The sequence below is a fragment of the Emys orbicularis genome, chromosome 9 (assembly GCF_028017835.1).
Source record: "Emys orbicularis isolate rEmyOrb1 chromosome 9, rEmyOrb1.hap1, whole genome shotgun sequence".
Taxonomy (NCBI): Eukaryota; Metazoa; Chordata; order Testudines; family Emydidae; genus Emys; species Emys orbicularis.
Genome location: NC_088691.1, coordinates 81,962,628 through 81,974,643, shown reverse-complemented (window position 1 = coordinate 81,974,643; position 12,016 = coordinate 81,962,628). Strand labels below are relative to the sequence as shown.

The 12,016-nt window shown below is 41.4% G+C and overlaps 1 protein-coding gene across 1 annotated transcript in view; it reads right to left on the bottom strand.

Moving 5' to 3' along the window:
* Positions 1-4,561: 4,561 nt before the first annotated feature.
* The window catches only part of MME (membrane metalloendopeptidase), a 59,302-nt gene continuing 51,847 nt past the window's right edge, over positions 4,562-12,016 (bottom strand). Inside the window, exons 20-22 of the mRNA XM_065410933.1 lie at positions 9,559-9,654; positions 9,091-9,167; positions 4,562-4,661 (exon numbers count right to left, since the gene is read on the bottom strand). Of these exons, the coding sequence (XP_065267005.1) occupies positions 4,562-4,661; positions 9,091-9,167; positions 9,559-9,654 (273 nt within the window). The remainder of the gene's footprint in view (positions 4,662-9,090; positions 9,168-9,558; positions 9,655-12,016) is intronic.

Below are 12,016 nucleotides of genomic sequence, written 5' to 3'. Positions count from 1 at the left end.
CTGGCCTCAGCAAGTCGTCTGGTCCAATTGTGATAGGGGTAGAAGTTCTGCTTCATCCAACAATTTCTGCTGCTGCTGTGGCCAGTGTTTTTTTGGTACTTTCCATAAGATGAGTAGCTTCTTATTGCCAGTCTGAGAGAAACAACTGTACTACGGAGCAACATTATTGGCCATGGATTTCCCTCTCCTTCTCCACTAAGTTAGCTGTCTTCTCAAGCTGAACATGGCTAAAACAGAGCTTCTAATCTTCCCCAACCAAGCCTCCCTACTACTTCCTTTCTTGGTTACTATGGAAAATAACACCATCCTTGCCTCCTTCTCATCTTCAGCTTGGACCTCTCTCTAGGTCCTCACCTCCAGGCTATGTCTAAATTTTGCCAATTCTTTATGTAGACCATCTGTAAGATGGGGCCGCTCCTGTCCATCCAGCTAAAACTTGTGAAAGCTCTCATCATTGCATGTCTTGATTACTGCAACATCCTTCTCTTTTTCATTGACAAATGCAATCTTGCCCCACTTATATCCATTCAGAATGCTGAAGCAAAGATCATTTCCCTAGCCTGTGGCTCTGACCATGTCACTCCCTCTTCACATTCCCCATTGTCTCCCCCTTCTCTATTGCATGAAACATAAGCTGCCTGTCTTGACTTTCTAGGCCCTTCACACTCTATCCTCATGCTACCGATCCTCTTGTTTGTTACCAAGCTGTTGACATCAGCCTCCAATGCACATTTGTTAAACTTTCCAACAAGCACCTTTGTGCTTTCTCATGCTGTCCCTCTGCTAGGGAAAGAAAAAGGTTAAAGAATATTTAGGTAAGTTAGATGTATTCAGGTCAGCAGAGCCTAATGAAATTAATTCTACGGTGCTTCAGCTAATTCCTGAAGTACATCTTGGAACCATTAACGATTATCTTTGAGAACTCATGGAGGATGGTTGAGGCCCCAGAGGACTGGAGGAAGGCAAACAAAGTACCCATCTTTAAAAAGAAAAAGGACTTGGAGAATTATAGACCACTCAGCCTAACTTTAACTGGAAAGACACTGGAACAAATTATTAAACAATCAATCTGTAAGCACCTAGAGGATAATAGGGTTAAAAGTAATAGCCAGCAAGGATTTGTCAAGAACAAATTCATGTCAAACCTACTTAATTTTTTTTTCTTTGAAAGGGTTACTACCTTGAGGGGTGGGGGTGGGAAGCACTAGACATGATATATCTTGATTTTAGTAAGGCTTTTCACATAGTCCCACATGACATTCTCATAAACAAACTAGGGAAATGTGAAACACATCAAAGATTGTGAAGCATTCAGACAATACAATAATGGGGGCCATACAAGTACCTAAGATAATAGAGTGGGGTGAGAGAGGGATCCAGTAGAGAAAGAAAAACAATACAAGGTTGTCTTTTTTTTTCTTGTTATTCCTCTTCTGTAGTCTCCTTTCTTTGGGGCCATTGTGTGACACTTTAGGCCCGTAAGGTGTTCTGTCACTGCCTGCCCTGTAACCATGGGTACCTCTCTGCTGTGCAGCTTTGGCTCAGAGCCCTGATGCCAACAGCATGCCCACAGCACGGTAGCCTCACCTTGGCTTCCATCATCCTGGTTACTCCTTGTAGGGGGACACCAACAGTCCTTTTGGTCCTGAGTCTCCCTAAAACTATCTCCTCTGTAGTGTCCAGTCCCTCTCACTGGGCCCTCACAGAAGATATTAAATTTGCTGCCTCCAAAGAGACACCATATGTACCAGCCTGCTAGTTTAGCTGAAGGCCCACCCACATGTAGTTGAAATACACAGCATTCAGATGGTTGTGGTAAAACTAAAACCAAGTTCATTAACCAAAAATTTAGGATTAAGTGGGCTTCTAGTACAAATGAAAGAGAGATGAAAAGTTACAAACTATACATGCTTTCTAATGACTACATTTAACTTCAGGAAGTTACAGTCTGAATATAAGGAGGTTTCTCATCTATCTTCAGTTTTCAGAGACTTTCAGCCTCCTTGGTTGAAAATCTCTATTTGTTTTTCCTCAGATATACAAGAGCTCTGGCCACTTGTATCTGTCCAGTAATGGATACCAAAATGGCTCTCTATCTTTGCTTATCTCTTCCAAAGTTCAATGACCTTATCTCAGGAGGCAAGGAGGTTTCTTGGAGTTGCATCTTCCATTGTTAAGAGGCCATCCCCCACACTGGTTTGCCTGAGGACTTTGTCTACTTTGCATGTAAATGTAATTTCGTTGTCTCTCTTTCCTCAATTTACATTGGAAACACATTCAAGCAGGCAGAACCACATACCTTTGTTTAAGGTGGGGATGTCTTAAACCCTGTTTGCCAAACACATTTTAAGAAAATATTTCCAGCACGTATTTATAATTATTTGTATATCAGCTGTACATACACCACACACTAATATTAATGATCAACATGTCACTAGTTTACATATAATATCTTCCAGGGCACCTTTTAGGTACAGATTATGACAATAGCGAGTTGGAGCAAGGAGAGTGCCAGGCCTGATATGAGTTATATTATGGTGTGCCCTCTGCCAGTTGGCACTGAAGGGCTTCCTAGGTCACACATTGCTATCCCCTTTGCTGTGGCCACAGGGGGACCCAGATGGAGTGGGATTAGAGTTGTCTTGTGCAAGGTGGGGGGTAGAATTTGGAAAGCCAGCTCAGGGGTCTACACTGGGAATACATTGCAGAGCCAAGTTGTGTGTGGCTCTGTCAGGATCTCCGTACAATGGCTTTGGCAGCACAGAGCTGGCAGATGGCCTGGGGGCTGCCACTACGCAGAGCCACTGCTCTTGTCCTTTGTAGAGTGGCAATGCAGTGGCTGGTGAGCTGCAGTATCATCCACAGAGTATTTTTTCCTTTTCTCCTACACTAAGCCTGACTACTTGGGCAGGGTGCAGGAAGAGGACTTGGTGCTCTATGTTTCGATGTATTTTGTTTGCCAGCCTGCTGTGATGAACGCACATGAGACAAAGACTAACATAGTCCATTTTGGTGTAATTTCCCTAGGTTCCAAATTGTCCATTTCTTTTTTTAAACTATCACCAAATAATTTGAGTTCTCCTGTTAATCATAACAGGCACCCCGGGAGTTTGGAATTTCTGTACCTCTACTGCAGACGACACATCTTTGTTATTGCACATCTCCTACAGAAAACACACATACACTGTAGTCATTGTAGACAACAATGAGCAGTTGGCTCATAATTTCAATTTATTATCAAAAGGTTTTCCTCAGACGACAAACTCAGAAAGCTAAAATGAACATAGTTTTTTAAATACAGTATACCCATTATAGAAGTCATTGGAGGTATCTGGTGTTTATTTTTGGAAGTCTTAACTGGCTTCAATACAAGAAGCAGTAAGTTCCTTGGCAACCTGCATGAGGGCATTTCATATATATCATAGTGTATTTAAAACCTTTTGCCAGTACCGATTAAGGGTCCAATCTTGCAAACACTTGTATAACTCTAATGACATAACCAGTCTCATTGACTTCAAATGGACTACTCACATCAACAAAGTCAAAGTATTTACTGGATCAGGCCCTAAAAATTGAAAAAGTGAGTCTCAAAAGTTGTTTTTTGTGTGCATCCCTTTAGAGATCTGTTTTATAGGCTTTGTCTTATTATATCATACTATGTGTAACTAAAATTTCTCAATTATATGCCGCCACTGATAAAATATATAACAATAACTTCAAGTCATAAGTGTAGCTCAGAATTAAATATAAAAACTATGATTTATATATTACTACAAATCTTTTAAAAAGACCAAGTTTAGAGAAAGCAAGAAAACTCTTAGAAAACTGTGAAGGGGTCTTTGATCACAACATTACTGATTATAAACTCAAAAATTAATAAATTAACTACATTTTCATTTTGGCTGGAAAGTAGTAAATAAAACTAAGTAAATAGTGAATTCAGCCTTTAAGCATTGGAATAATTACTGAGAAATTATTTAAGTGAATTACAACAGGTTTTTGGACTTTTCTAATATAAATCATTTCAAGTAAAAATGAAAACAAACATTTGGTAGAACACATTTATCATGACAGAAGAGGGCACAGAGTCTGACATTTTTTATAGGAACTGTTGTCTCATTATATTTTGATGTCCAAGATAATGTGTTACTTAATATCTTCTTCCGCCATCTGATCAGAAATATTAGCATACATTCTCAAAGGAGTAGATGATTAAGTGTTCCCCAGTGAGAATAAAAAAATCTGTAGACCAAATGGGAAACAGAATTAAACTATAATAACAATGTTGTTTAAAAGTGAAGCAATAGGTACACAATTAAGTGATTTATATTTTGCAAGGTTTGGTCATAAAAAAGCAGCTTATATATTATATTTGTTGCCTTGGCTATAAACCTTAATTTGAAGAATTGATTGTTTTGAATCTCTGATCTCACAGATATTGGTTTTTTTTTTTTTTGTCCACTAACAAACGACTTTTGTAGCACATTTCCTTCTCCCAGTAAGTTCCAAATTTCTGTTTGTTTAGGAAGTTTGTCCTTGGGCTGCCTGGTTTATAGCTCTGTCACCAAACACGGCACTTTTTTGCAGGGTCCATGTACTCTGTCGTGGTGCATGAAAAGGCCTCGGTAAACTCTGCAGAGTTCTGCAATGATCCTATGACCCTTTAAAACAAAAACAAAAAGAAGTTGGCACCACTGATTCTCTTTAAGACCCAATTTAAAATAAAAGCTAACTGTTATTTTCTGCATCTCAAAATATTTCAAGAAATATCCATAATTCTAAGCTTTTTCAGGTTATCCCCCTTTCTCCTCTAAAATTGTAGTGGCCCAACTAAATTTTTATTTTTCCAGTTTGCACATTCCCTATCACATACAAAAGAAGATGACCCGTAGAAACACAGGCCTGATATTATTTCCATTGATGTCTGTTGGAGTCAAACTCTCATTGACATCATAGGAACAGGGTAATGGCCTTTCATTAGTTTTGGTGAAAAATTTTCAGACAGCTTCACTTGTGCTTTAAGTCCTCTGTAAAAAGTAGGTAAAACCTAGAGCTGGAGGAATATTGAAGAAGTTTTTTGTTAGTATTCATTGTATTTGACTATAGTCACACCCCTTTTTCTGGTCACTGTCCACAGATATTCTAGTGAACAAGTTTCCTGGAAGAAATGTTGACATAAACAGTAGATTTTAAGTGAATTTTGGGAAATACTAGTAAAAAGCAATTTTCAGATTTGTATTGTGAAACCTGATTCTAAGAATTACACCCCTCCCATGGCAGAAATATACCTTGTGACCTATACATCTAGCCAAAACAACTCCAGTATTTAATGTCAAATATCAAATAGTGGCACTGAATTGATTGTGAAGCAAGAATTATTTGCAGAAATCATTTTCTGAATAATTTCAGTAACAATTAGATTCAATATAATCAAGACCTGTCTGTGGAAATTGTGAGCAGTAATAGAGGTGAAGCAGTTTATCAGATTACATTTGTTACAAATTACTGGATCGGCCCTGTAAAATCAAAAGGGGAATATTTGGTAAGTATTGTCAGGAGCCATCAGCAGCACAGGGGACCAAATAGAAGAGATAAAAGAAAACAAAGATGGCTTTCTAGTAAATGATCCAGCAAAGCCTTGACCAATCCCAGGGCTGGAGCCACTGAAGTGGGATTTTGCCAAAAACATAGCCAAAAATATTCTGTGTGTAATAAAATCTGACTTACAGCTGTCATTATTTTTGATCTATTGGCAGTGGAGAACAAATCCTGCTTGCTTTAGTTATGTCACTAGTACCAATAAGGTGAGTCACATGAGCAGGATTTGACTTGTATCTGTTATTATATCTGATTTGTTTTAACATGGAATAACAATCAAATGCAAATTATCTGAAAAATTACTTCATTTCTTTTTCCTCCTTTAGTGACACCTAAATCTAAGGCTTCCTTTCACATTTGTTTTATTGTGGTTAGATATTGTATTCTATTGCTACATTTATTGAAATTGTAACAAATGTAATCTGATCAACAACTTCAGGTTTCTACAAGCTTCTGTTATTCCTCATCCAGTGCTCAAATCACCCAATCCATACATTAAAAACATATAATGCAAATAACAAAGCAACATAAAAAACTGCCCATCCCACCTTGACAGAGAAATAAATCAGCTCCAGCAAATGCAATAGGCATAAAATAAACCTATACATTTTGAGTCCATATGACTTTTTGATACAAAGTCATTAATATACTGGTAGTTTTATATATTTAAATTAAATGTATTGTAGTTTTAGATACGATTCTAATATGTACAAAGATGCTTTATATTTTAGAGCTTTATGTTGGGCCTGATCCTGCAAATCATTACAGTAATATGAATGAGATTTCTCATGTAAAATGACTTGTGTGAGTAAAGGTTTGCTGGATTAGGCACATGTTTTGTTTGTAGCCACCTATATAGATATAAAAATAGTAGTGAGACTTAACATATGACACTGAAGCAAAGTGCATCCAAATATAAATGCATAAAGACATCAAGCCGATTAATTTACAAGAACTAATGAACTGTACAAATTAATAACACAAATATGAGGCAAAGCTATAAAGAACTGCCGCAGACCCACATTAACATTGTGCCTAGATTCAGCGAATTGCAGGAGTTTTTAATATAATTGCCTTGGGGAGAGGTTTGCAGATTACACAGAAATGCCCACACCAAAATGCCAGTTTAATGACAACCGTAGGAATAGTCACTGCTTTCACCAAATATTTGAATATGTGGGATAAGCAATAATTCTCTGGTAAAGAGAGGGGGTTAAGAAAGAAAGCCCTTTGGAAGTGATGTGATGAACTGTAGCAGAAGATAATGTGATCAGCGGGAGTGCAAGTGCTGTAGGGTTCACAATGATTTTTGTGGCTAGCACAGTTATTGTGGCATCTACCACTCTGATGAGACTTAGCCAATCAGATTTATAAGAACAAACACAGTGTTTTTATGTTGCTCAAACTGAATGTTGTGCTGGTTTAGGTTAAAATGTAAGGGTCCTAATCACCCCACACTGTCTGCAGCTTCTCGGCACCTCAGCCTCATAAGTAGGGCCCTACCAAATTCAGAGTCCATTTTAGTCAGTTTCATGACCAGGGTTTTTTAAAATGAGTCAATTTCACGTTTTCAGATGTTTACATCTGAAATTTCAAGGTGTGGTAACCATGGGGGCCCCAGTCCAAAGGTGGGAGGGTTGCAAGACTATTGTAGGGGGGTCGTGGGATTGCCACCCTCACTTCTGCCCTGGTGCTGGCAGGGGTGCTGCCTTCAGAGCTGGGCAGTCAGAGAAGAAGGCTGCTGACTGGGCTCCCAGCTCCAAAGCCACCGTCAGCAGCAGCACAGAAGTGAGGGTAGCAGGGTATGGGAGCGTGGGTTACCATCTCTGTGGTTTTCTCAGCAGTCTCCTACCCGAGGGGGGGGCTGACAGCTGGAGCTGCAGCCTCTGTGTGGGGGAGGGTGACAGCTGGAGCTGCAGCCTTTCCGTGCGGGGGAGGAGGGGTGACATCTGGAGCAGCAGCCTCTCTGAGTGGGGAGGACACAGCTGGAGCCGTGGAGATTCCTGCAGCTGGGGGAGATCCCAGAGGTGGGTCTGACCTGCCCTGGGAGCAGCCCCTGCAGGGGAAAAGGAAGTCAGGCAGCCTAGCTGACTCTTTAGACTGTCAGGAGTACTGAGCAAGTGCAGCTGCAGGGCCTTCCTCCTGACACCCCCTCACACACGGAGTCAGCTTTCTCCAAAATTGGTCGGCTTGTCAGGAGGAAGGCCCTGCAGCTGCACCTGCTCAGTACTCCTGAGAGCCTAACAAGTCAGCTAGGCTGGCTGACGGACCGCCCTGCCTGACTGGCTGAGGAAGCTAGCAGGCCGGTTCTTAAGCTCAGCAGGAGCAGTAGGTTGCTGGTTGCTCAATGCACATGTCCACAGAGTCTCTGCTTCCCTGTGCTTGTCTCTCTCCAAGCTCTTCTCCGCCACTGCTCCAGCCTAGACCCCGCCCTGCACCCAGTCCTGTCCCAGCTTTGCTCTTGCCTCTGAGCCAGCCCTACTGCTGCCTTCCCTGACTCCTGGTAATGCAGTTCTGACCCTCGGCTCTGATTCCTGGCTCCCACCCTATCTTGTCCCTTGGGTCTGGCATTTGGACTCCTACCACTAGGCATGACCACCTATGACTCCACTCTCCATCACGCCACAGTGTGTGGGTCTGTTGTTGCTCAAGGGGTGGAGAATCTCTGTTACCAGACTTTTTTTCTTCCCTCTTGTTAGGGATAGGGAGGGAACAGGGACCTTGTTTCCCTTGAGTTTGTACAGTGCCCAGTACAATGCTGCCCCAGTCCTGTTTGTGGCCTAGACACTGCCTCAGTATAATTAAATAATAATAATGTCGGTCTAGGGATACAGTCACACTGTCTGTGCAATACCAGTGAAGGAAAAGACCCAATCCAGACAATAAAAAACAAAACAAAAACACCCCTGGAGTTCTGGAGGGTGCTCCTGCTTCTGATTTGGTGTGATGCCCGCATATCTTTAGGCGACGAGCTCCCACCATAGAGAAAGGCCCATCCTCCTCCCTTCCATTATCCCTATTTGTGGAGAGACCATTTGATTTCTTCATCTTTCCCTGGCTGAGCCCTCTCCTCTTAGAGCTGTCAAGAGAGACATACAAAGTGAAATCCCTGCCCCGATGAAGTCAGTGGGAGTTTTGCCATTGACTTCAGCAGAGCCAGGATTTCAATCCTAGCCTTCAGGCCACGCAGCCCCTTAAGTCACTTCCCTGTCTGTCTTTTGGACATCTTGGGGAGAACCTTAGCAGAGGCTAGCTCTAACTTAAATGAACATGATCATAGGAGGCAACATGGAAAGGACACGGGCCTGGAAGTTTGCAATCTATTCCCGGCTCTGTCACTGACCTGCTGTCTGACCTTGAGATAGTCATGTCACTTCTTTGTGTCACACCCATAAAATGAGGATAATGATACTTGCCCTGCTTTGTAGAGTGCTTTGATATCTACAATGAAAAGCTACCTTACAGTCGAGGATGATGATTATAAACACTGACCTGAATTTGCCTGGGCTATGCGTATCAGTTTTAATGGAGTTGACAGCATATTCTGGACGGTACGTTCCACACCATATCTAGAAACATATCAGAAAGAAAGTGATCTGTTGTGAATAAGATTTTTCAGGAGAAGTGCTGCTTTAGTTTTATTACGAAACATTTAATGCTGGAAAACACATTTCAAATTGGACCACAGTGAAAAAATGTGGATTCTATAAAACCCCACATACTGTAGTGCACTTTCACAGGCATTTGAGCCTAGCAGATTGTGCCTAGCAGACTTACTCCTGCATGAATTCAAGTGTGTGGCTAGGATTAACATCCTGTCTGCTTTGCTATGGCCACTGCTCAATTTAACAATCCTGCCAGCTCTTGTTAGAATGAGAAATGTCAGACTGCTGTTCCAGCTTACGGTGAAATTGTAACTCAAAATGATTTTCAAACCTTCAGTCAAGGAGGATACAATACCTGTGCAAAGTTCAGGAAGAACAGCTGCTTATGGTTCATGTCAAGCCCGGGAAGCAGTTTTTCTTTTCCATTTTTTTTTACAAAGTTTTCATAGGCCTGCAAAACGAATGGAGCAGAAATGTTATGGTTTCCTATTTCCCTTATCAAAATGGCACTATAATGAGAAGGAACATGGATAATTTGACATACGACAGTAGGTATCCTCTATGGCTGAATACCACCCATGTGCAGAAAAAGAGGGGCCAGCATAGGAAAGAAATGCAATGGCCTGATTGACCAGGGCCTGATTCTCCTCTCAGATCAGTTTTACAGTGGTGTAGTTCCACCGAGTTCAGGCAGTTACTCCTGATTTATACTGGGGTAAGTGAGGGGAGGATTAGGCCCAAGGAATGCAATTACTGATAGAAAAGGAAACACAGCGATATCATTGTCTCAGTAGGAAAGATGTGATAGCTGGTAATATGTCATGCCCTCGGCATCCAGATGTCATGCACCTTTTTATAGAAAAGATAATGTACAGGAGAAGAATTGTGCTTGTATGACAATAACAGTAGAGACTGTAGGCAATACCTCTAGACAATAACCTCCCCACTTCAGCAAGCTTTACGTTAGTTAATATTTTATCAGATCCCATTTAACTGTCATGTACTCGCACTGCATTTCCCAGCATTACTAATTACCTACGGCTAGATCAGGGGTAGGCAACCTATGGCATGCGTACCGAAGGCGGCACGCGAGCTGATTTTCAGTGGCACTCACACTGCCTGGGTCCTGGCCACCAGTCTGGGGGGCTCTGCATTTTAATTTAATTTTAAATGAAGCTTCTTAAACATTTTAAAAACCTTATTTACTTTACATACAACAATAGTTTAGATATATATTATAGACTTAAAGAAAGAGACCTTCTAAAAATGTTAAAATGTATTACTGGTACGCAAAACCTTAAATTAGAGTGAATAAATGAAGACTCGGCACACCACTTCTGAAAGGTTGCCGACCACTGGGCTAGATTGTCCCCTGCCATGGTAAAAACCTTCTGGGAGATTCCCTCATATCCAGGGCTTACATTCTTATAGGGTATTTCCTGGAGTCCTCCCCCACATCCCTCTCCCAAAATCCTATAAAGACTCCAGGGGGTTTGAAAATGTTTACCGGAGCTCTGCTCCAGACAGCACCAGCTGAATTTAAGCCCTGGTCATATCATCTCCTTGTGGACAGGGGGATTGAACTTCCACAGAAAAGAGTGAGGGGCCAACTTCCAAATCTGGCAGGCCCCAGAGAGCCAGTCACATGGAGGCTCTGACCCTCAGCACCTTGGGCTCATGCATGTTCCTTCGGAGTCACTCTAACAGGGACTACCCCACCATGGCCCCCAGAGCCTGGGGCTATGTAGAAAAGTTAATGCAGCCTGATGCTGTGCTGTCTTCCTAAAGTACAGTGCATGAGACCAGAATAAGGCGACGATGTTCATCTCACCCACCCACTCTTCCCCTCAGACCACTGCTGGCTAGGTGCATGGACAGCAGTGGGGAGTGGACTGAGCCGCTTCTGCACATGAAGGAGCCCTCTGTGCCTGGGCTCAAGGGGGCACAATCTGTCTCCAAGATGATTAGTGTATAAACAGAGGCTTTATTCTGCTGTTTAATCAGCTAACATTTCTAGCCTGATCCTTTCCATGATACTACAGTTAGAGCTGTGGGGTAACAAGTTTCAGTTGCAGCAAAAATCACCATCTTCTCCAATTTCACACAATACACAAATGTTATTCTGTTGTTTTCTCCATGAATGTAAGTAATTTCAAGTTATTTAATTAAATCCATAGGCTTTTACCACAGGAATTACGACAATGCTTCAGTTATAAGCTCTATTCGACCAGAATCTGGTCTGACTTACATGGTGTGAATGTGGAGTAACTTCACTGCTCTTACTCCATATTTACATTGTAGGCAATCAGAATCTGATTCATACCTACTTCTGGGGTAAAACTGATTTTGTGGTGACAAATGCAACATTTCTTTATGAAAAAGGAAATTTTCCTTATGGCTTCTTTTATGAAAATGCAGGCCATTTTTCAGGCTGTAATTAAGTTGATTTGTTAGTTTGTAGGTTCTTTTTATTTTGAAAAGAAGAAAAAGTGTTCATTGGCAGAAATGGTGAAAATTTTCCCTGAAATAAATTCTTGTAAAATCTTGCAAAAAATCTGTTGTCATCAAGTGAAACTTGCTCTCTCACATGTTCATAATACAGACCATATCTGTGATATCACAGTAACTCTGAAGACTCAGTTCCTTCTTGGTAGTACTGCTGACTTGCTAGTATTCCCTATGCTAGGTTTGCTCTGGCTCCCATTGACTTGAGACAGGATAATGTCCCGTGTATTTGTGCTGTCTTGTTTAAATGCTAAATATTCCACTAAACCAGGGTTTGGATTGAGCTTGTAGGTAGCAGTATGACATAC